The sequence below is a fragment of the Haliotis asinina genome, chromosome 10, assembly GCF_037392515.1.
Source record: "Haliotis asinina isolate JCU_RB_2024 chromosome 10, JCU_Hal_asi_v2, whole genome shotgun sequence".
Lineage (NCBI taxonomy): Eukaryota > Metazoa > Mollusca > Gastropoda > Lepetellida > Haliotidae > Haliotis > Haliotis asinina.
Genome location: NC_090289.1, coordinates 10206439 through 10232184, shown reverse-complemented (window position 1 = coordinate 10232184; position 25746 = coordinate 10206439). Strand labels below are relative to the sequence as shown.

The 25746-nt window shown below is 40.0% G+C and overlaps 1 protein-coding gene across 4 annotated transcripts in view; it reads left to right on the top strand.

Moving 5' to 3' along the window:
- The window catches only part of LOC137299194 (SWI/SNF complex subunit SMARCC2-like), a 30162-nt gene extending 5777 nt beyond the window's left edge, over positions 1-24385 (top strand). Inside the window, exons 8-26 of one of the 4 annotated variants that reach the window (XM_067831769.1) lie at positions 861-920; positions 1471-1568; positions 1840-1970; positions 2868-2956; positions 3992-4203; positions 4850-4963; positions 5576-5732; positions 6192-6311; positions 6761-6959; positions 7427-7549; positions 7742-7897; positions 8991-9082; positions 10036-10236; positions 10794-10973; positions 11819-11953; positions 13686-13839; positions 15384-16202; positions 18630-18679; positions 21798-24385. In XM_067831769.1, the coding sequence (XP_067687870.1) occupies positions 861-920; positions 1471-1568; positions 1840-1970; positions 2868-2956; positions 3992-4203; positions 4850-4963; positions 5576-5732; positions 6192-6311; positions 6761-6959; positions 7427-7549; positions 7742-7897; positions 8991-9082; positions 10036-10236; positions 10794-10973; positions 11819-11953; positions 13686-13839; positions 15384-16202; positions 18630-18658 (3069 nt within the window). In that variant the 3' untranslated portion in view covers positions 18659-18679; positions 21798-24385. Of the gene's footprint in view, positions 1-860; positions 921-1470; positions 1569-1839; positions 1971-2867; positions 2957-3991; positions 4204-4849; positions 4964-5575; positions 5733-6191; positions 6312-6760; positions 6960-7426; positions 7550-7741; positions 7907-8990; positions 9083-10035; positions 10237-10793; positions 10974-11818; positions 11954-13685; positions 13840-15383; positions 16203-18629; positions 18680-21797 lie in introns of all 4 variants that reach the window. The other 3 variants (XM_067831768.1, XM_067831770.1, XM_067831767.1) reach the window with 3 other exon arrangements.
- Positions 24386-25746: the final 1361 nt, after the last annotated feature.

The window sequence follows — 25746 nt, the reverse complement described above, 5'->3', positions numbered from 1 at the left end:
CTCGCTCATAAGAGCCAACTAATGGCCCGGGTGGTCAGTCTAACCGACTTGGTTGACGTATCAACGTATCCCAGTTGCGTAGATCAGTGCTCATGCTGTTGATCACTTGACTGCCTGGTCCACACTAGATTACTTACAGACCACTGCCATATGGCTGGAATATTGTGTGCTGTGGTGTAACAAAACCAAACGAAACCAAACCTAGTCTGCACGATAAGTGCTTGGTGACAAGCCTATTGATCAACATAATGTCTTTCTTCTTAGTACCATCAATGTAGACTGGAAATGCACAACAGAAAATTTACTTTCTGAACTTAGATCACTTCTGCTCACTTCTTCAAATATTAAAGTAATTTCAGTGTCTTTTAATAAGCGCCCACCTTAAAAGGATGCTTATGAATATGGTAGATACAAAATTACTGTCTGTGACTAGTGTGAGGGTGTCAAGGTGTACATTCATGCAGCTTGATATATTTTGCCTGATGAAGACCTTTGGATGTATTCTCATTTACAATTCTGTGTTACCCATGGAAGTCCGAGGTAGAATAGGCTTTCAGCAACCAATGCTAAAAGGTGACTAGGCTTTTAAGAGGCGACTAACAGGATTGGGTGGTCAGTCTTGCTGACTTGGTTGACTCATGTCATCAGTTCCCATTTGTGCAAATGGATGCTCATGCTACTGATCACTGGATGTCTGGTTATGTCTGCAATGTGCTTCTATTTGACTTTCCCACCAACATACTAATTCACTGTGACATGGGAAGTGCCTTTTTTAGCATTGTTAAACAATTGATATCAGGCAAAATGTAGCACTGTTCTCCATAATGCCTATTCTTAGTGAAATCTTTGCTGACTTTCAGGCTGATGGCAGTAATAAGAAGTACAAGAAATCAAACAGATTGAAGTTGACAATCGAAGATGTAAGTATTTGTCCTTGTATGCATTCTTGAAGTTGACATTTTTAAAATAGAAGGTTCTATATAGTGACCGTAGATAAGTCAGTCTTAAATAAGGGTTTACGGCATCATTGATAGTAACATTGCATGATTTAAAACATGTTATCCTACTTGCCGCAGGTGCAAGATGAGATAAAAACCTAGTTATGCCGGAGAAATTCCAGATGCACTTCTTTTATTGCAATGTGTAATTAAAGAAATATGCTTTTGAATTATATCAATGTTTTATTCAAAAGTTTACCCATTCTGGTCATGAAAATGACTTGCGTCTGGTGCAAAGTAGACTAATAACTGGGATGCATTTTTAATATTGAGTTGCACATGTAACACAGCTTTAAATCAAGCCATGCGTCAGCTTGTCATAAGAGTTGATTAGCAGGATTGAAAACTCCCGACTTGGTGACTTGGTAGACGCATGTTCCAAGAAAAAAGAATATTGTCATGGTTTTATGAACCATAATACTTTTAAGGTCATTTTATATGTTGTGTCTTCATAAATTTGTTGACATTTCAGTTGAACAATCCTGACCCTGACCGAAGAGATAAGAAAGACAAAAAAGGGAAGAGGAAACGATCACCATCACCAGTGCCGGAGAAGAAGAAGAGGAAGAGGTGGGTGCCAGTTGTGACTTGATGTATTGATAAACAGTGTGATTCAGACAACAGAAACAGAACAAAAACAAATATCTGATTACACCTACTTTTATATTTGGCTCATAGTGAGATGAACATAGACCAGAAGTATTCACTTACGTGTCAGTTATTTCCAACACCTCAGTATGTTAAAAGAGTGCTTCCTGGCTAATTTGAAAACCGAAATTTTAACTAATCATGGCCGTAGAAGTGGTTCACTAACTAATCTGTGCTGTGTTGACTCATCCAGTGGGCGGACTCCAGGCCTCAGTTCAACTAAGAAGAGGTCAGCTCGAGATGAAGAAGAAGAAGATTTGACCAAAGACATGGAGGAACCTACACCAGAACCCAACATTCAGGAGGTCGCCATTGCTAAACAAGGTCAGTCATGGCCAGATCGTGGCCTTAAGTGAAGGTTGCTGTGGTCATATGTGAAGGTTGCTGTGGCCATATGTGAAGGTTGCTGTGGTCACATGTGAAGGTTGCTGTGGCCATATGTGAAGGTTGCTGTGGTCATATGTGAAGGTAGTCATGTGCCTTATGTAAAAGTAGTCATGATGGGTTGTGGCCTTATATGGACGTAGTTGTGACCATTTGTGGAGGTGGTAATAGCAATTTGAGATGGCGGTCATGAGATAGTCTTGTCCTTGTGTGTAGGAACGGCCTTAATCAAAGGTAGTTGTGGCCTTATATGAAGGTAGTCATGGCCTTACGTAAAGGGAATCATGACTTTATGTGAACAAAATCACATTCAGCTTGGCTGGTTGACTTTCTTGTCTTCCGAATTTGTCTGGTCTGCAGACTTGGCAAACTGATGAAAGGCTCGAACATGGCTTTTAGCATCGTCAGTTCAGTATGTTTTACTGTAATCTTGTGACCCATTAATAGCTGAGTTTACTACACCAGCAGAGTATTGCTTGACCATGTGTTCCTACTGTTTGCTAGAATGGCAGGTTGAATGTGATTTGGAAGTGAAATATTTATGATAGAATCATTTTGACTACGAAGAATGCCTTATGTCATCTTGGTGTACATGTTCGCTGATCAGAATTGAATGTTTTTTGTGATTTATTTGCTTTATTTTTATGTGTATTTTGTTGATATGTGATTTGATCATAGTCAGAAATGTTTAAGGAGCCCAATAGTCTGAAATCCCTATCATATTGAGAAGTTAAATCAAAAGCTGGCCACTTGCAACTGGGAGAAAAGGGTTCTAAGTTCCTTACAGAGTCCTTCACAGGGTTCAAATTATGAAAATATTGTTTCTGTTGCTTTCAGCATCTGGATCGAGGAGTCAGAAGGACAGTGAACTGCAGCCTATCAAGGGAGGGACACTTATGGACATAGAAGAGGACCAAGGGGACAAGGTCAGTCCTCAGTCATGAATTGGCCCTGTTTGGGCGGTGGGGTAGCCTAGTGGTTAAAGCGTTCACTCATCATTCCGAAGACCTGGATTTGATTACCCATGTTGGTACTGCGTGAAGCCCATGTGTAGTGTCCAAGACCATGATATTGCTGGAATAATGATAAAAGCAGCATAAAACTAAACTAACTCACTCACTCACTCACTCACTCACTCACTCACTCACTCACTCACTCACTCACTCACTCACTCACTCACTCACACAATTTGTCTCTCTTAAGAGGAAGCTCCCCTATGGGGTTGTCCATGTGGTTTTGTGCTCACTATGTCAACAACTGGATTGTCTCGGACTGATATGATTGTTCAAAGGCTGCTTTCCTAAGGCTGGAATGTTGCTGAGTGCTGTGTGAAATGAACATGCATGAATACGCACTTAGTTGGGTGTGAGTGAGTGAGTGAGTGAGTGAGTGAGTATGGTTGTGTGTATTTTTTATGCAGTATTCCAGCAATATCATGGAGGAGGACACCAGAAATGGGGTATAAAGATTGTACCCATGTGAGGAATCAAACCCAGGTCTTTATTCCGATGAACGAAGGCTTTAGCCATGTGCTTCCCCACCATTAGGAACATAGGGGGAAAAGAACACCAGTGAACCTCACTGTTTACATGATAAATAACACGGATGAATCTACGTGCTGCTTTCAATCATAAGTAATAGGTCGACTTTATGTCATTACATTGAACATAAAATAGAAGGTGACCCATGAAGGTCCCGGGGTAGAATAGGCCCTCAGCAACCCACGCTTGCCATAAAAGGCGACTATGCTTGTCGTAAGAGGCAACAACTTGGTTGACACTTGTCATCGGTTCCCTCTTGCGCAGTTCGATGCTCATGTTGTTGATCACTGGATTGTCTGGTGCAGACTTGATTATTTACAGACCGCCGCCATATAGCTGGAATATTGCTGAGTGCGGCGTAAAACTAAACTCACTCACTCACTGAAATAGAAGGTGAAAACTGAACTCCCACACTTCCAGGTTGAGCCAGAGCGGGCGGAGACTGGATCTACAACAGACGAGGGGTCCAAGAAGGACAAGGAGGACCAGGAAGATAACCTGACTGAACAGACTCACCACATAGTCATTCCTAGCTACTCTGCCTGGTTCGACTACAACAGCATCCACGCCATCGAGCGACGAGCGCTGCCGGAATTCTTCAATGGAAAGAACAAATCAAAAACTCCAGAAATGTAAGTGATACTGATGTCAATTCCTGTAGCTATTCCAGCACAGGATGTTACTCTTCAACCAGAGCTTGTTGTGGAAGCGACACTGTAGAGATGGGGAGATCATATCACTAGAGAAGGTTCAATCATTTGTTTGTCTGATCTAAGCTCAGTCTAAGTAAACTTAGCCTCAGTATTATATGTTCATTGCCATACTGAGTTTAGCAAACCCTAGCAGGAGGTTTTGTCAGCTAACATTTGAGGGACCTCTGACTGACCAATCAAACCCAAGATGTCTACTACGTGGGGTTCGGCTGGAGTTTTTAAAACCTTTCTCTTTCCTGGTCGCATACACTGATCTCTCAGTCTCAACAAATGAAAATCCGCATTAAAAACAGAATTCTCTATAAACTGTGAAGCCTTTATGATTAATATTGCTGAGTTTCCATTAAACAACAAGATAATAGTTTTATATTTTACATGGCTGTTTTTATTAATGTGTAATGTTCAATGTAATGTTCTTTCAGAGATCGAATTTTTTCATCATATACTTAAAAAAGCAGCATTAATTCCAACTGACAATCAGTAGTAAGCACATTTTCCATTTTCATACCTGATGAATATTTGTAAAATCAATTTCTGAAAGCTTCATGTATATTGATTCTTGCAGTTACATGGCATATCGTAACTTTATGATTGACACATATCGCCTCAACCCGACGGAATATGTGACCAGCACAGCCTGTAGGAGGAATTTGGCTGGAGATGTCTGTGCAATAATGAGGTAAGTTTCTAACTGAACTGAAAATATCCAGGTTTGTCTCCGTAGTTTAGTGGTCAAAGCATCCGCCCTGAGAGTGGAAGGTTGCATGTTTTATCCCTGTCCTTATCATACCAAAAGATGTCAAAATATGGCACTTGTTTGTCCCTTCCTGGCACTCAGCATTAGTGGGTACAAGAAGGACTGGTCGTCTGTAAGTCAGTGTAATGTGTCTGAATGGGGTACTCATGCTTACCTGAGGCATGGTATTTCTTTGAACTAGCACTATAAAACATGGGCTGGTCTGGGCTAGTACAAGCCGCCACCCATGCACACGCATACATGCGTTAAACCTCATTTCAACTCACCTGAAAATATCCACAAACATCAAAATCTACTGAGAAAGTCCTGCAGGTTTTTCCATGACATCTATCCTGTTAGGCAGAGACTGGGGTAAAGACAACTAGCATTCTTCTCCATTATCTAGTGACTTGAATGGTCTAGTGATGTATTTGATATCTTCCTGTCTGTGGCAGAAAGTGTTCTTGAGGAAGGTGCTTCAAATTTGGTATGCAGGAAAAACAGGAATATCGTTAGAGGTGATGTGAATGATTTGTGTCGGGAATCTGTTTACAGAGTTCATGCCTTCCTGGAACAGTGGGGTCTAGTCAACTATCAGGTGGATGCGGACACTCGCCCCACCCCCATGGGACCCCCACCCACGTCGCACTTCCACATCCTAGCTGACACCCCCTCTGGTCTGCAGCCCATCAACCCACCCAAGACCAATCAGGTAACATCACTTTGAAGTGCCTTTGTACTGAGCTCTTGCTGGACAAATCTTTCTTTAATTATTTGCATATCAGCTGTTACCTTCTTCAGGATTTTTTTTCATCTGGTAATAAATGTTGTGGCATATAGAAAATCCTCTTTAAGTCTCCTTGTAGTATTCTTGATTTCATAGTTTGTTGCTCATTATATCAGTCAGTGGTTTGTCTGGTCCAGTGTTAAACATTTACAGGCTGCGGAAGTCCACAGCATACAGACTGTTGGCAACAGTACACAGGGTCTTGACGGTCCTTTTATGTCCGCTTCGATGACTTTGCCCAGGGTCATGAATAGATGGGTTCTGTAGTTCGAATTTATAGTCCACATTTCTCAGAGGCGACCTTGATTAATCCCGACCTATTTCTGCGGCACCATTACACTACAAGCAAATATTTCAAACTAATACAAGAACTTGTCCCAACAGCCACCAGCAGCCCAGCAGATCATGGACTTCAGCGAGAAGTCTGAGGACAAGGAGGACGACAAGAGAGATATGAGCAAGTTTGGTCTCCGAATGGACATCTATGCCAAGAAGGCTCTGAAGGTTAGGTTTAAGCTAAAACCTGTGATAACAGCATGTGAATGTCTTGTTTATTTTTTAAAATTATCTGTGGCTGAATTGCTGTCTGGTACTTTAGCCATATATCTGTAGGACATTCCTTTCAGTCTCATGAACTTTGCAGATAAGTGTCTGTTGATAAATCTACAGATGTGCAGAACAGTATGTCAGTTGACAGATTCAGGTGATTTAGGTTGAATCTTTTTGGCACACTCCCATTATCTACCTGACTTGGTTTTGTACCAAGAGTAATATTTGTTTGAACCACAACAAGTGTCCTTGGACATTTAACTGTCATTTTGCTGATTTGAAGAGATGGGAGGCGATGTTTTAGTTTAAATGTTTGACAGATGAGTGTCAACGTGAAGGTTGAATGGAAGTAGACTGCCTGTCAGTAGGAGCAGTTAATCAGATCTCACTATGGTTGTGTCCAGGATAAGAGTGCTGCATCGCGGATGCGTGAGTGGACGGACCAGGAGACTCTGCTGTTGCTGGAAGCCCTGGAGATGTACAAGGATGACTGGAACAAGGTGTGTGAGCATGTTGGCAGCCGTACCCAGGACGAGTGCATCCTCCACTTCCTGCGTCTTCCCATCGAGGACCCCTACTTGGAGGAAGATTATCAGCAGCTAGGTGAGTTCAACAACCCCCATCCCTGGCACCCACAGAAAGGGGCATTATACGGGATGTCTAGTATCTCATGGTTAGCTTCAGAGAATATGTTAGCTTAATGATAATCAATTGCAAGACTTTCAGTATGTTTGTTTGTCAGCCATCAACTTGTCCTCCATGTGGTGCTGAAAAGCGGTAAACTTCAAAGGTCTTCTTCACTTCTCCCATGAATTTATGTTTAGATATAACTACTTCAGCTGTGACACAAGGGGAAATTTTTCAATAGAATTATGTGTGGCCATCTAGCAGTAGAGATAGACATCTTTTATATCTTATGTTTTACAATTTTATGTGTTTCTGGTCAGATTGAACATCTTTTGATGGTGCATGGGGAAATTTTTGAATGAGTAATTTCTTCCGTCTCCATAATGTAATCTGAGTTTGTTGCCATGTGATCCGAGTTAACAGTTGTCGTTTGGATGTTTCAGGTCCACTGACGTACCAGCCCATCCCCTTCTCCCAGAGTGGGAATCCCATTATGTCTACCGTGGCTTTCCTGGCTTCCATCGTAGACCCCAGAGTCGCAAGTGCAGCAGCCAAGTCTGCCTTAGGTATGGTATACGCAACTTCAATTCTTCAGAGAGGTCTGGGTCAGAAACGGCCTTGAGCAATCAGTGTATTCGTATGAAGTTGACATCCAACAACAGGGTTCTCATTCACAAGCTTTCACTATGACAGAACATATTAATGTTTAATCTTTTTGCATTTACTTACAAACACATTTTCCTCACCTTGTGTTGTAGAGGAGTTCTCTAAGATGAAGGATGAAGTCCCGCCAACACTGATCGATGCTCAGTCTAAGATGATTGAGGAGGCAACAAAGGAAGGCAAGGCAGTAGATGCCTCCTTCTGTCTGGAGAAAAGTGGAATTGCAGGAACTGCCCCGGAGAAGGAAGAAGGTATCAAGGGTGCTAATGCCTTCCATGTTCTTTTGAATTCAGGAAGTCAGTTGAAGAGACAGTGTCTTCTGTAGCAATGTGGATGTACCAGACAGGTTTCAGTAACCACTGTTTGTTGTTTCTGATAGGTTTTCAGTTTTATAAGCACTTTTCAAAAAGCTTATAGTGGTCCTTTTGATATCATTGTCATGTAGCTGAGTTTGAACTAATATCAAAGTATTGGTTTAAAAAATATTTTGTATCAAATTTTCCTGTCAATTTGGGCCTGTTGATCTGAAAGATTACTAATTCAGTGTTAGGAAATAAATTTTCACTCTCTCAGTAAACGATATTCCTGAGGTATTGCCGATGTGACGTTAAATTTTATACTCACTCACTCACTCTCAGTTAAAGTAGGTGTGTAAGGAGTTGATGATTGTAGGATTGATCCCAGATGAATGTAAGATGCACCCTTGAGTATCAGTTCTCTCCTCAACGATGGTGCTGTGGAAATCAACACTAAATCATAGCTCTGACAGTATCCATGATAAAATGGCTTTGAGAGACAGAGTGGCCATATCCTTCAACACCTTTATCCCATGTTGCTATGACATTCCTGCCCACATTAAGCAATACTCATGCTTTTCATAAGCAGCTAAATGCCTTGCTGATACACCCATCTCTTTGACAAATCGCGTGGATGTGTTGTGAGTGACAGGGGAGGTGAGCTAGCTAGTGGTTACAGCGTTAACTTGTCATGCCCAAGACCTGGATTGGCAGACCTTGTTTCTTTTATCCTCCTCTGAGATGCAGACGTAGTGTAAAGCTAAGCTCAACATTGACAGGACCTGGATTGCAACATCTGCTAAACAGATAGCGTAGCACTAACAGTTAACTATCTTATGTTTACGTCCACATTGCTGGAACTTTGCTTTTACCTTCCTTCTCAAAAGACTTTTTTGGGGTAGCGAGGGAGGGGGAGGATTATTATTCAAGTTAACTAGATGGGCACATGATTACTTCCCTCTCTTTTCGCACTTTTGGCCTACATCACAGACTGTTATTCCCAATGGTGTCATTTATGTGAGGAGGACTGTTGTTGCCTTGTGTTCAGATCCTGCAGAGACTCCAAATGGGGAAGAAGCCAAACCTGGTGAAACAGAGGAGACAAAGAAGGAAATCAAAGAAGAAAAGAAGGATGAGTCTGTAAGTGGCAATTCTGTACATATTAAAATCTGTTTTGAAAAATTGGACCTTTTTTAACTGACTCCATTTTTTGTGTTTATGTGTGGGAAAACTGATTTGCAGACCTTGGAAGGGTAGTGTGTCCCATAAACACAAAAAAAATTGTCAATTTTGGCATATTGTTGACGTCTTGTCTGTCCATATTTACTTTGCTTCCAGAACGTAACTCAAAACCGTTTAATATTTTTCAATACAAATTGATAGATATATCAAAGAAAGTGGTGCCTTTTGCTGTTTAAAAATTTTTGTCAGTTTTTGTTTCCTGGTTTCCATGGAAATGTTTTGGACTGAGTCTCCAAAATGAGTGGTGAGGGGTGTGTCATCTTGAGATGACTCTTGCTAAATGTGGTCCTGAATAAACAAGGAAAGTAGACAAAAGTTAAACTCACTGACATCATTCATTCACCTGGAGATGAGGTGTTTTGGGGTTAGTTTCTCCACATGGGTACTGTCCAGTGTGTGAACTCCATTTCTGTGTCCCCGCTGTGATATTGCTGGAATATTGCAAAAAGTACGTAAAACCAAACTCCAACGCTCTCTCGTTCAGAGGATTTTGTCAACTAAGAAAAAGTAAAGCAATGTCTCTTATTTCACTTTTAGTTGCTTTACTAAACTGCAGCACAAATAAATTGCTTTGTAAACCTGTTGAATAGCGCACGATCTCATGCAAATATTTTTATTCTGGTTCATTTTCTATGATACTGATGCAGTAAAACGGTTGTTAGATTTAGGTACATCTTGTTTACAGCAGAGGTTATCAGGTAGAAGATAACAGCAGTTGTTTTGGGTAGTTAAAGCCTGTGGTAGATACTCCTACGATCACGACCATATGTAAAACTAATACCATAATGCAGATACGTTGCTTCATAAATGTGTAGTAGATGTCCAGTTTACGTTAATATTTTGTCTCTCAGAGTGAGGAGGCCATGGAAACAGACAGCACTGATGTTGTGACGAAGAAGGAGAAAGAGGATAAAGAAGAGACAGAGGAAAAGAAGGACAAGGAGGAGAAAGAAAAAGAGGAGGACAAGGAGAAAGTATCAGAGAAGGAATCTAAAGATTCAGAAGAGAAGTCTGAAACTGCTGAGAAGAGAGATGATGAAGAAAAGGAAAAGGTGAGAGGATTTATATGAAAAGTTATTGTGGCACAAGAAAAGGAAATGTGAACAGGCAGAAAGCATCACCATTTGATTTGTGCCACCAGTGGTGCTACTTACACGGCTTCAGATGCAACCATTTGGAAGCTTATGCTGCTATCTGATGATGATATGCTTGGAAAATATTGTTTAATGTGGACTAGCCAATCTAGAGTGGAACGAAGGAACAAAAGCCATAGCTAGTTGTTTTGATGATCTTGCCATATGGAAACTTGACTGATTTACACAGTTGAAGATCTTTGATGTGCTGAACAGCAAAAGAGATGGAGGGTTTTTGTCAAGTGTTTAAAAAGAAGACATATACAAGAATGCTTACGTTTATGAGATTTCATTTTTTCAAACTTTGCAATACTTTAGCTGTTCAGTATAGTTTGGATGCTATTATTTTATAGTGAAGACTTGGTTTTGTTACAAAGTGTACAGTGTGTAAATATATCTCACTGACCCCAAATGCTTTCATCCTTTTTTATTTTGTCCAGGTTCTTTGTTATTAACGCTAGTTTCATTTTGTTCAGTCCAAACCAGAAGATGAGAGTGATAAGTCTGAAGACAAGGAAGCCACGGATAAGAAGGAAGGAGAGAAGGAGGAAGAAGGGAAGGAATTGGAGAAGGTTGATAAAGTGAAGGATGGCAAGGACGGCAACATCGCCACCGCTGCTGCCTCTGCTCTTGCAGCAGCTGCAGTCAAGGCAAAGGTGAGACAGTCATCCAGACACGTTCAGAATCAACCTCAGATATGTTTAGAGGTTCGGTGTGTCCAGGCGTCTGCTTGTCACACAAGACAATTAAGTTGATTAGATGACTTGTTGGTTTTCTGTCTTTGCCTGAAGGTTTGGGATGTTGGGCTTGAGGACAGCACAATATTAGTGCAATACTTGTTTCAAATGATTTTTTATTGTCAGGTGTTTTGTGTGGATCCTGAATTGAAAAATGTGTGAAGTATTGTAATTTACTAAGAAAATTATATGCTTTGCTAGCTGTAAATTGTACAAAAAAAATAACTAATTTTGAAGTTGCTGTCATCAGATCTATGTCAATGTTTGGGTGTCTTTTGTATGTAGAATGTAGGTTCTACATGTACAGTCATTGTCACTGACTGTCAAACATGTTTGCTGTGAATATATCACAATACATGTTGCAACATGGGTACTAGAATAGCTATATATTGCTGTCCATTATATTTGCTAGTACACAGCCCTGTTGGTCATAACACCAATGACTGGTTCATGTTGTCCCGACTCACTTGTTTACAGGCTGCAGTCTTATGGCTGGATGTGAAGACCATTTCTGGTTTACCTTACTATGATATTGCCAGAATATTGCTAAAAGCGGCATAAAACTAAACTAACTCACTCACTAACTCACTGATAGCTAGAATATTGCTGAGTAGGCCAACAACCAAACAAAAGATCTCAAATGGAATCAATGCAGAGCAGTTTGGTGTGAGCACTTGTAGTTTGCTGCTGAGCCTGTTATATGTTATTTAGTTGTGTAGGTGTGATTGGTACACACTTGAAATTCCATGTGTTTCTTGCTTCAGCACCTGGCTGCTGTGGAGGAGAGGAAGATCAAGAGCCTGGTGGCGCTGCTAGTGGAGACACAGATGAAGAAGCTGGAGATCAAACTGAGACACTTCGAGGAACTTGAGACTATCATGGACAGGGAGAGAGAAGCGGTAGGTGTAGCCGAACTAGACGAATCTAAGTAACCCAACTGTTGCAACTCTTATCTTGCATGTACTACAGCAGTAACTGCCATATGTTAGTTCACAATTGGGATCAACTCTCAACTTTACCTTGTATTTGGAATGTTAATCTTCTTATCCCCAGCTATATGTTAAGTGCGAAGCGGGGGATGTAGTATTAGCCGCCGTCTGTTCGTATGTACGAATTGGAATATGTTGAAAACAGTCACCTACATTCTTTTCATATATGGTACCTAGGTTCATCGCAGTGTGAGGTGCCAGTCAGGTTTGGTAACCTTGACCTTCAATTCTAGTTCACAATGGGACGTTAACGTTTCACCCCTGTCAGCAAGATATCTCAAGAACCATTCACTGGATTTTGTCCAAATTCAACACCAAGCTTTATCTAGGGAATTCCCAGTTGATTTTGGTGACCATCTCATAATTTTCCAGGTCACTGCAATACTTTGAAGATTTCAGCATGTTCACCTTGTCAGCAAGATACCTCAAGAATCAGTCACTGGATTTTATTTATATTTGACGTTAAGCTTCTTCTAGGGAAGGCACAAGGTCCAGTCGATTTTGGTGACCTTTGTGTCATTTTTTTCTAGGTCATGTTGATATCTTAAATTGTGACCTTCACTTTTATTCCTTTTGAGTCTGTTCTGATAATTTGCGATGGAGATTATGTTGCGTTAGGGACAGTGCTTGTTGTTATTTTCAACTATGTCTTCTAGGACTAACTTTGCTCCAACATTCAGCTCTCTCTAGAATTAGAACTAAAACTTTTGCAACATTATGCCAGCGTTTAAATTTCCTGCCTGTCTAACCATCTGGAACAGTCTATTTTCGTCTCAGATGGTTAAATTTTAAAAGTAGCATGTCATGTTGTGTGGTAAATACTTTTACCTGTAAATATTTCATAATGTCAGACAGGTTCTCTTGTCATCAGTTTCAGGTGTTTTAGGTATTAGGATAATTATGTTAAACTGTATGATTGGACAGTTCATCTCACGATAGCATACCAAGCACATGTACTTTCAGTTTACATAACCTCTGTGCAGACCCGTGAAGGTCCCGGGGTAGAATAGGCCTTCAGCAACCCATGCTTGCTATAAAAGGCGACTCAGCTTGTCATAAGAGGCGACTAACGGGATCGGGTGGTCAGACTCGCTGACTTGGTTGACACATGTCATCGGTTCCCAATTGCGCAGATTGATGCTTATGTTGTTGATCACTGGATTGTCTGGTCCAGACTCGATTATTTACAGACCGCCGTCATATAGCTGGAATATTGCTGAGTGCGGCGTAAAACTAAACTCACTCACCTCTGTGCATTATCTGTTAGTGCTATGTATTTGATTGCAATGCCTAGAAACAGTTAAGTTTTCAGAAACCTTGTCGTAAGAGGCGACTAACGGGATAGAGTGGTCAGGCTCGCTGACTTGGTTGACACATCATCGGTTCCCAATTGCGCAGATGCTCATGTTGTTGGTTACTGGATTGACTGGTCCAGACTTGATTATTAACAGACCACCGCCATATGGCTGGAACATTGCTGAGTGCGGCATAAAACTAAACTCACTCTATGTATTGTGACAGGCAAGTTTGTATCCAGACTTTATAAACTTACTAGTCTGGCTGTCAGAGTTGGAATTTGGGGATTTTTAAACACTGATTATGCTCTAGTATTGAGAAGAACACCTTTGGATCCTGTTGACAGCTAGAGTATCAGAGACAGCAGCTCCTGCAGGAGAGGCAGCAGTTCCACATGGAGCAGATCCGGGCAGCAGAGTACAGGGCCAGGCAGATTGCCATGCAGCAGCTAGCATCAGAACAGAGGCAGCAGCAGGCTCAACAGCAGGGAGGGGATGCCGGTAGGGCTGACGTCTTTGTTCACTCCCCTTAACTGTGTTTACTTCTAAAGGGTTACAGGGTCAGAATTGGCCCAACATGCTTCTCACAGAGCCCTGTATGTCTGGGTTTGGGTGGCCAAGCTAACTCTTTGTTGGTGGGGCAGACATCCTAATTCTGTCACAGCTCCTTGACTCTGTTTACCTCTACAGGGTACAGGGTCAGAATTGGCCTAACATGCCTCTCACAGAGGTCTGTATGTCGGGGTTTGGGTGGCCAAGCTCACTCTTTGTTGGTTTTCAGACATCCTAGTTCTCTCACAGCTCTCTTAAAACTGTGTTTACTTCTAAAGGGTTACAGGGTCAGAATTGGCCCATGTGTCACTCATAGAGGTCAGTATGATTGATTTTACCTGACTTGTTTTTGTGAAAAGTAGGTGCTACTTCCTGTCACTGATTTGCATACAAAGTCTGAATAGGTCCTTAGTACTTTGTTTGTGAGTGCTCACCATATCTTGGATTAGGTAGTTGGGTAGTTCATCTTACCCAGTTGTTTAGACAGGTAACAATACTTTCATGCACTGATTTGCGTTGTGAAGTCACAAATGTTTACTGTTTGCAATGTTATGCATGAACTTTCACACTGTCTGTTGGCCGGGCTAACATCTGAAGACACAGAGAATTTACTGAGAAATTACACAGAGAACACGCTGACTGCCACCACAAGTATACTTGTAGCATCATTGTCTTGTCCAATTTACCACTTGGAGTTACCTCATAGCTATGTCAGTGGTGTTTTAGAAAAAAGTTTCACAAGTTGGCAAAACTGGCACAAGAAGCAATTGTCTCCTGGTGGTAACGAAGATCTCCAGGAGACGTTTGTTTCTAGTGCCTATTTTGCCAACATGAAACTTGTTCTGAAATACCTCTGATGTTGCTCCTAGTGACAAACTGGGCTGATACTACAAATGAACTTGTGGCAGTCAATGTGTTAAATCATTTTTAATCATAATGAGTGCTGTGTACCTCATGTCTGTTTGAAAAATCAACTAAATGAGAATGTTGCGATCAGACTGCGATATTGCTGATTGCTTGTCTTTTTCCTGAGATTCATTCGTAACAGTGAAAAAAATTGGAAACTCAAGGTTCCCAACATGTACAGAGAGATATTTATGCATATACACTGATTTGCTTTGTGTAGACTCTGCTTCGTTAATATCTTTATTTGGGTTTTTTTTTATGAAACAGTGTACTCAGTTTTAAAAAATACATCCCAAAATGCTCACAATCCCTTACAATTCTGTTCAGTATTGTCTAACATTGATAAAAGTGTAAAGTGCCATTCACAGCAAGAGTAGAAGTTCTCTCACCTGCTTTCACTCACATTGTTATAAGAGTGATTACATTCTTTTCAAAGAAATCTTTCTTCACTTGCTGCAGTATTATATTTAAGCCAGCTTACAGAGATACAGTTGGACCCCTCTTCAGTGTTTCATGTTTTACATAATTTCAGTGTTTCTGATGAAAAGGCGATGCCATGTCGGTACAAATTGGATGGTTATTTGCAGGTGCTGGTTCCGCCGGTGGAGCTAATGCCGCAGTGCAGAACCCCACTCTGGCAGCTGCTGTGGGTCAGGGCAACTACCCCATGCATGGGTCACCTATGCCTCCCCAGGGTCCACAGGTACAACAGGCTCATCAGGTGTCCTCGGGCTCGCCTGCTCCTCCCCAGTCCTCCTCCCAGCCTGCTACGCCTCAACAGTTAACCCCGACACCCCCACAGACTCAATCACCCCACCCCCAGGGACCTCAAGCTTCAGCAGCGCCAGTGCATCAACCCCCGAGTCAGCCCCCAGGACAGTCCCCCTACCAGCAGATGACAGGGCCGGCTCAGCAGCAACCCTATTCCACCCCTTCTCCCGCTCCACAGCAGTTCTCCACCCAGTCACCAGGACCCCAGGGACAGCCCCAGCAGAGCTACCCCCAGCCCGGCCCCCAGGGCCCGCCACCTCAACCCTACCAGCAGCCCAACCCCGGTCAGATGGCACCTTACCACCAAGGACAGCAACAGCCTCCGCCACAACAACAGCAACAACAACCGGGGTCTTTCCAGCCACATTCGCAAGGTCAGCCATCATATCCGCCTCCTCACTCACAAAACCAAGCACCTTACCCTCAGCAGCCACAGCAGTCGCAACAGTATCCACCCCACCCCCAGGGACCCTACCCGAACTTCAACCAAGCTGGGCCTTACCCCCCTCAGGCCGGCCAGCCTTACCCTCCACCTCAAGCTAGTCAGTACCCTACCCCGGGTCATGGCATGCCACCCCAGAGCACTCCGCTTCCCGCTTCCGGCCGAGCTATGAATCAGCCAGGTAGCGCACCTGGTAAGTAGGAAGCTTCTCAATCTTTCGTTGTCTTGTTTCAAAATACATCTGGATTAGCCAATCAGACATTTCTGTGATTTCTTCCTTGAACTGATCAAAGGCATCCTTTTCATCACTATACATGTTGCTTCTTTGTGAGTTATTTACAAGTTGGAATGTCTTTTCAAAATCATCTCAAACAATCTTTTGAAATTTTCAAGTCTTTTTTTTTTCAGGAATACAGTCAGATCTTTTTCCATTTGTCATTCAAAAAATTGTCTCAAGTCCAGATGTATTCATTTTGCTTCTTTGCTTTGCCTTTTTCAAGTTGTTTTAAGAATCTTGATTTCTTCTTCATTGACTTTAAAACGAATTATTCTTGCTCTGCATGGTATGCTTGTAATACACTGTGAAGTCATTATTTCACCTATGCCATATGAAGATTAGAATGCTAAATTAAAACTTCTTGCAGTTAAGGTCAGTATTGAATTGAACTTAAACTAGAATCATCCCAGTTTTCCTCATTAACTGGCTGAAGCCACTCTGCTTTTGTCCATGCATTTATGTTTAGAAGTTTGGTGGGATTGATTCTGCTCTACAAGCAACAAAACACTTCTCCTTTTGCCTGTTATCTTCATCCCATATTCTCCCCATCCCATCCTATGACATGAAGTGTTTCATGCAGCACTTCAAGATCTTGAGATTTCATAGCCATTGCACATTCCTGAAAACACTGGATCTTGTAAACCTTGCTTGTGGAGTATATTAATGCATTATTTAATCATATTTATCTCTATTTATCATTCTAGTCTTTGTGGTGATATAATGATGGATGTGAATGGACATCATCTTGTTTTAGTGTTTCAAGACAAATTATTTATGCTGTTAGATGCTATGCAGGGTTGAATTCATCCTTAGAAATAAGTTTCTGATACTAGTCCAAGGGATTAGTGGAAACCTTATTTCACTATTCTTCAGAGTATGTTGCTAGTCCTGCTAGAATGAAGTGTGTTTTGTATTTAAATTTTCTGTCGGTTGTATTCTGTTCCAATTTGTTGCAAAGTGGAAGCACCAGTTCAGAATTCGAGCCATCGAGTGCTACTAGTCGATGACTAAAGTCATTTAATTTTTCCTTGTCAGTACATTGTGTGGTAGTCTCACACTAGCAGACTGGCATACATTTTTAACGCTGTGCATTTGCTTAGCCATCATGCGTGTTCCCTGTTTCAGGATGGCCATGAATCTTGATGGGATGCATTACTTTAGTTTCAGTTCCAAAAGTTATTTTTTATTCAGATTTTTATGAAAAAATTTACTAGGAAACATTGCTATGCAGATTTCACATCTGTGATATTGATGAGGGTGTTAAAATGATGTTACCGTGTTTGGGATTCTGAATTCAATCTGGTCCCCAGCAGGCCTTTTAGACAAACTAAGGGTGACTCAGTGCGTCAGGGTCTGTGACTTTCTACCAGCATTTTGTCATGGGTACCTCTAGATTTGTGGTGTGAATGAGCAAAGCCTGTGTATCTGGTTTCTGTATTTCAAAAACCAACAGTGGAAAGGGTAATAGTTTTGGACATATTGCCTTCACACCATAATTTCTTAGCGCTGTACTATCTACGTCTTACAAAGATATATGGTCTCTGTGGGTTTGTACAAATCAGACTTCCAAATTAAAGTGTTAAATAAATGAATATGTGTTGAGACAAGTCACAGCTGATTTTTACTCAAGAACCCATACCACCTTTTAGTTTAGTTACTGGCAACTTTAGAAATTGGACTTATTTTAAGACCAGCCCTGTGGACAAGTGGAGACCTGTTTTTATCGTCCTCTGAGTTGGCAGGACAAGAAAAAATTTAAAACACAATGCATCGTCTGTTCTGTTTAGTTCCTACTCCCAAATAAGCCCATGAAGCATGAAGAGCTGATTTCAAATTATGGGTATCAGACATTATCAATGAGGAAAACGTTTTGAGTTTTTACATGACCACAACACAATTAAGTTGTCTTATCCAGGTGAGAAAGTGGGGTTGCAATGTGTGACATGCTGATTTTGTGTCAACATACCCTAAGGGGCCACTAACTTGTCTGAACCGGACTCAAATACTTGCCGTCTGCCACAACCAAATTGTGACTGACTGAGGCTTGAAACAGAGTTGACCAAAGTTGTGGTATTTCAGTAGTACTCAATGTCATAGTATCACTGTATTTGTCAGCCAGCAATGGGAATCAGTAACTTCATTAATCTTGTAATAAAAGTTCTCACAGTGCTGCTGATAAGTGAAAGTTACCCTTTTACTCCCCTTTCACAACTCAAACCAAAGGGAAGTAACTCTTAAGCAGATTTTCATTTTCTTACTTCAACATGTTCTTTTCAAAATGATCCTGTGAACACTAGAACAGTTCTGTCAAAGTTGAATTCATTATCTATTATACATTTTTAGGTGAACTAACATCGTTCAAACTCAATTGAGACAATAGTCTCTAAATGGCGGTGAGTTGTTAACCTTGCACTTCTTCATGTTGTCCATCATTCAAGTCCTGGCTACTTTTTTTGTTGATGGTGATGGATGCTGTTGGGAAAGTTTGACCGTAATTTAATAATTTAAAGAACATTCTGTTTCTATTTCCATCTTCTCTGCATGTATACAGGGATTTATCAGGACCTATTTAGAGGCTTATATTCATATATATCTGTAGGAAGTGTCAGTAAAGATTCCAGTGTTTGGATAAAACATTTCCAAATTTAAGCTGTTACAGTCTTAACTAATGTTTTGGCTTGGTAAGGTATTATATATTTCTATGAAAGCAGGACCAATTTGAACTTTACAGATTAGTGTTTTAGTTCCAATTGAAAGATTTAATTTCAATATACATCTGAAACATGAACTTTTGAAAGTCCAAATTTTGAACAAAATGACATTTTTCCAAGTTGAGCTTCTGGGATATATCTTGGCAAATCATGATGATTGGATGTTCAACATGAAAATGTGTTTAAAAGATTTATAACAAATGTAGTAAATAGTGAAATCTAGGATAACTAATAGAGGAATATGATTCATTTAACCACTGAGAGTATCTTGATGGAATGCAACTTTTGTAATGCAAGTTTTTCAAGAATTGTTAAGAGAATAGGCTTTAATTTACATGAATTGTTGAAACAGCATATGGCTGAATTCTACATCTGTTATTGGAATAAAAACAATCATGAGTAATAACACTGTACAAGACCATCGAGATGTGTGTGAATCCGGTCAAACATTTCCTTCAGCACTGTTGGACTGCACGCTACACACAGTGGTATTTGTCACTTCACATTGTTTTATATGCATTGTATTTACTGTTCATTGTATTTACCATTCATTGTATTTATCGTTAATTGTATTTACTGTCCATATCTTTGTCCAAAGGTTGATGACCAGTGTTTGTTGACGGCAGTGTTGTTAATCTAATTGCTTTTTGTGTTGAATTTGGTGTAGTTTTGTTCTTTGCAAATTGACAGATTTGGTTGGTTGGTTGGTATTTCTTCATGCTGATATTCAGAACGGTGGTTGTGTGGCCTTGTGGTTTAAGTGTGTGATCATCACATTCGATAGCTTTGGTCATTGCATTTGATTGGTTTGATCAATACATTTTATGGGTTTGATCAGCACATTTCAGAGGTTTGATCAATACATTTTATGGCTTTGATCAATACATTTTATGGCTTTGATCAGCACATTTTATGGCTTTGATCAGCACATTTGATTGGTTTGATCAATACATTTTATGGGTTTGATCAGCACATTTGATTGGTTTGATCAAAACATTTTATGGGTTTGATCAGCGCATTTGATTGGTTTGATCAATACATTTTTTGGGTTTGATCAGCACATTTGATAGGTCTGTTCATTATGCTAGTGTCACAATCAGTGAAAAGATTGGCATAATGCCAAAATTTGTGTAATCTGCTATCCTAAGAGACATCTGAGATTATGTTCAAGACACCAGGGGCCTACTTTCATAAAAGGTTTGACAAAAAGATTTTTCATCATTTTTATTTTTCTCGGTTTCCATAGAAACAATACAAACTTAGTCTCGAAAGGGAGGAGTGAGCTTTGTTTCCGGAGCAGATACATGGGGCAGATTTTGAAGTGGTGCCTATTGTTATTTGCAGATATTTGTCATTTTTATTTTTTCTAGTTTCCATGGAGATGATTCAAACCCAAAAGGGAAGGGTGGGCTTTGTTGCCAGAGCACAACTCGAAAACCATTCAATATCTTTCAACAGAACTTATATATGAGGCAGATCATGATGTAGTTCCTTTTGCTATTTACAGATTTTTGGCATTTATGTGTTTCTCAATTTCCATGGAAATGATTTGGACTTAGTCTAAAACAACATCAAGCTGGACTTTAACTGTCAGATGATTTGTTCTTTCAAATATGTAGAGGTGGGAGGGGATGGGAGGGGAGGAATATGTCATCTTCTGATGACTCTGTTTCGTGTACTTCGCTTGTCATATACCCATCTACACTACACTACATTGGTTTCAATCTACACCTTGTTTTGCTGGTGTTTCTAAACCTAAACCTGTCATTGTGTGAGCCCCTTTCTGGTGGTTATCTCATTTTGTAGGTGAAACATATTGGTCTGGATAAAAGATATCACAAGACAGCTTTTGCTCATATTTTCATGACTGCTGCAATGACACTGTCAGTGAGGAATATGACAGTGGTGGACCCATGCTGTGGTAACCAATCATTCGTACTGAATACATTCATTTCCATCACTTCACAGAGGTGATTTGATGATACTTATATCAGAAGTGTTTGAGATTTCCTGGATAGGCCTTTAAATATAGGATCGTCTTTCAAGAATGTTGATGTGATAAATCAATCCTTTAACACCCCCTTGTGTTGTTAGTGAAGAGTGGCTGTTCCACAGAGCCATCGTAGCTGTACGACGTTCGTAAGTCCATGTTAAAGTGCCAGCGTTACGATCATCTTTGTGCTATGATTGTATGGTGGAGTGGCGCTTCTTTGTGAGCTGACATTCTGTGTTTGAGCTACAGTGAGAAAACCCAGATTTTCATTTCTTCGTGGATTTTGTATGGGTTAACAAGATCTCAGTTGAAGTGTCATGGATGGGTAGTAACGTTGCTTGTATTTGTTTATTTGTTATGTAATAACCACCATTATGGGGTTTCTGATTTACCCATGTTTCACTGTTCATCTGTTTTGGATCAGATCGTACTACATAATTTCATCCATCAAAGACATACAATCACATGTACACCATGTATTTAAGGATAGACGTTTTGTAAATATTTCACTTAATTTACAATGTACCTGAGCACATTTGCAGATGGCACTTGTTTCATTTTATTGTTTTGGTGATCAACTGAACTGTCATTGTCTGATTTGATTTCTGGAAAAAGTTACAGAGCATGTTTGCAACTGGCATATATGATTTCGGAGTCACATGTTTTACCTCACAACTTTACGAGTGTTTGTTTTCCATCTGATGTTTGCATTGGTGTTACAGTTGTCATGGTGATGGTATTTTTGTTTTCAGAAATTTAGTAGACTTTGATTGTAATTTATGTGTTTTTCTTCTTTTTTTTTTTCAGAAAGCGGGTCGGAACAACAACCTCAGGTGCCACCACCCTCCAAATGATGAATCTCAACATCCGTCAAATCTTTTTGTCTGAATGTGTACACTTCAATGTTTCTACATCAAACTTGACACATTTCCATGTCACAGCTGACAACTCCAAATTTTTCTGTATTTTCTTTTCATACATTCACCAAAGTCAGGATACAGAGTATTATGTTTTAACTCTGGTCCATGTCTATAAATAAATTCAATCGAAACATATTTTTTAGGATTAGAAAGACGGTAACTATTTATCCATGAGGATACAAGGAAATAATTTTGACCACACATGACTAGTCCTTTTAACTTGATACGCGACACGGTATTTTTCTTTGGTATTTAGCTTAAATTTAATCAATATCATACATTAAATATACTACCCATCAAAAATTATAGCTCACTCGTGTAAATGTGGCCACTTTTTTTAGTCAACTGTTGTAAACTAGATTTTGCATAATATTCCATACCGTTAAAGTTACTGTTTTCACATGAAAATTCGTAATGTTGAAAAGATTGTTTTGAGTTCAGTAAATTGTGAAACTGTGAACAAACATTTGCACCAAAGCGCAGCTGTTCACATGCATGATATTTGCACATGCTTTTCAGCAGTTTGATATGTGATCCTCATGCTTTTCATCTGCATGAAGTTTTCAGTTGATTCCCCCAAGCCAGTGGAGTAATTCATCTTCATGTAACCAAATATGTACACAACATATTGTGAATGCTTTACATGAGTCTAAACTTTTGATGGGTAGTATACATTTTGTTTTTAGAAAGGAAGAAATAAGCAACTCTGAGGAACAAATACTCAGCTTGTTGCAGCCTTGATCATATTTAAACACGTGTGTAAAATTAGGGTGACATTTATGAAGGAAACGATTGTTCATTTTCATTTGTTTCATTGGAATATTTCCTCCAACTGTTGGTATCAACTTGCAGTTATTCAGGATAATTAAATGTATTTTGAAACATTCTAGTTAATTGTTTACACAATCATCTGCATTATTTCCACCCTTTTCGTGCAGTATTTCACTGGAGACCTCCTTTTTGAAGACGTTGCTGCTATTATGAAAAATAAAGCATTAATGTTTGTCCTTAAGAGGATTTTCAAAGATATAGCAGAGGAAAGGAAATAATTTCTCATGAATGAAGGTTTTGTTGTCACATGTATATACTCTCTGTAACATTGTTATGTAAAATAGTCATTTTCCTATTTTCATATATTAGTGTTGTTGCTCATTAGAAGGTGGAAACCATTGTGGTGTCTGATCAACTTTCTTTGATGTGTATAGTGTAACAGTTATAGTTTAATCCATCCCCAGCCATCAAGGGTATTATGATACCATACTACAATTAATACCATGGACAAGTTTGCGACCAAAACAACATGTCAAAAAGGACATCAACCATCTCAGTCTTTCCTGTCCTGAACAAAATGTCTCATGCTCTTGAGTATGGAGCAGACGGCTGTTTTGGGTTATGCTGGTTGATCCAGGATCAACCTGATGCTGAAGTAGCATCTGGGTCCATAGTACTTATCGAGGTACAATACATTACATAACCAAGGATGGGTTACTGCCAATATCCACTTTCTCTGACCATCACGTCCTGGATACTGAGAACGTAGTTCTTGTGCAATGTTGTATGGTTTTTTGATTGGCACAACTCAGTTCAAGTTTAGGTCTGTCAGTGTTAAACTTGTCTTTGAATCAAATGATAATTTAGTAAAACGTAACGTAATAATTTAATTTGCCTGCAGTAGGTTGAACTACAGGTTAGCAAACTTACAATTGATCTGATTTTCACGCAGTGTTGCAACCTTAGTGCCCTTTTAAACTAAGGATATTTCTTGAAAGTCATTTTACAGTAAATGAATGTTTGTGAAACACTTTAGCCAAATTTGTGTTTTCCTTTTCCATTTTAATCCTTCACGCAGCTGAAAGTGTTGTCCTGCTGTATTGTGGTTTGATATGGATGCACAATACTCCTCTTGAAGTGCTTCATTAACGATGGTGCAGCCAAAATGTTACACGAATCATTGAATCATTTGATGTATGTGATCATGGCAATGAATGTTTAGACTAAATGGGTTTTAATGTCACATTCTTGCCCATTGGAGTTGTTGAGATTTTGAATACTTATAGTCTCATGGTAGAAATCTTCAGAGTGATGAGAGAATTTGTCTTATTTATGTATGAATCATCTTGATTCGTTTTCACCAGATTCAACATGTATACCAGCGTCAGTTTCTTTTCATTTGGAAATCAAAACTTCATATTCATTTAAAAATAAACTTTTTCGTGAGTAGAATACTCTTAACCATAGTTTGCAAAGAAATACTTTTCATAAATTTGTGATTGACATTTTACTCTAAGCACATTTTGACCTACACTGTTTAGTGGACATCATTGCTGACATTGTCACTGGACATCATCAGATATTGTGGTCATTTCATTGTAAATACCATGTGACTTTCTCCATTTATTGTAGCTTGTATGGTGCTCAGTGCGGACATTTCTAATTCTGTCTTCTTATAAAAAAATAAAATACAATATTGATGAATTTTTTCTTCAGTTTTGCTTTGGGATTATGTGTACTCATTAGAAGGGTGAATTGCTTGTCACCGTAGAGAATGTTACATATATTAGTTTATCATTAAGTGAACTCAGATAGATCCGGGGCACTAGAATTGGTCTTCAGCATTCCATTCTTGCCATAACAGGCCCCCCTAAGTAATTGAAGGAATTACAGCAAATTTGAAGGAATTGCATCTCAAATGTAAACAAACGCAGCCCACTCGCGAAACAATTGCAGCGATATCGGTAGTTTAGCGGTAATAACAGAAACACATCGGCCCTATCGGAAGCAATGTCGGTAATACTGGAAACACGATCGGCCATCTTCGGAGATTTTTCGGTCGCGAGCGGAAACTCACGCAGCAAAACATGGCGTCGTTGGAAGAAGCGCCCGTCTCGTTGAGATTTGTTTTTAGTTTCTACTATTACATTTTTATACTTATCCATCTTTGACCACCCGTGTTGAATGCGTTTAGGTATGAGGTGTTGTCGGGGCAAAAGCTTATGTTTTTAGGAAAAGATAGTCACTCTAGGAGAGTGTCACAAGTCATGCCCCTGTAGTTTGTTTACATCTGAACATCGAAGTCGTGCCGATGATTACGAACGTGCGCCAGATATAACATCATTTTTTTGTAAAATGTGTTTAAATTTGTCAATTGCACTTCGTAGCAAGAAAAATTATGGCTCATAAACTTCTTCATGGCGCACGTTCATGATGTTCGTAATCATCGGCACGACTTCGATGTTCAGATGTAAACAATCTCCAGGGGCATGACTTGTGACACTCTTCTGCAGTGACAATCTTTTCCTAAAAACATAAGCTATTGCCCCGACAACACCTCATACCTAAACGCATTCAACGCGGGTGGTCAAAGATGGATAAGTATGAAAATGTAATAGTAGAAACTAAAAACAAATCTCAACGAGACGGGCGCTTCTTCCAACGACGCCATGTTTTGCTGCGTGAGTTTCCGCTCGCGACCGAAAAATCTCCGAAGATGGCCGATCGTGTTTCCAGTATTACCGACATTGCTTCCGATAGGGCCGATGTGTTTCTGTTATTACCGCTAAACTACCGATATCGCTGCAATTGTTTCGCGAGTGGGCTGCGTTTGTTTACATTTGAGATGCAATTCCTTCAAATTTGCTGTAATTCCTTCAATTACTTAGGGGGGCCTGCATAAGAGGGATAAGGTAGTCAAGCTCGCTGACTTTATTAACACGTCCTCAAGTTCCACTTGTGCAGCTCATGATGTTGATCACTGGATTGTCAGGTCCAGACTTGATTATTTTAAAGTCACCACCATATAAGTGGAAACTTACTGAGTGTGCTTTAAACAACAAACT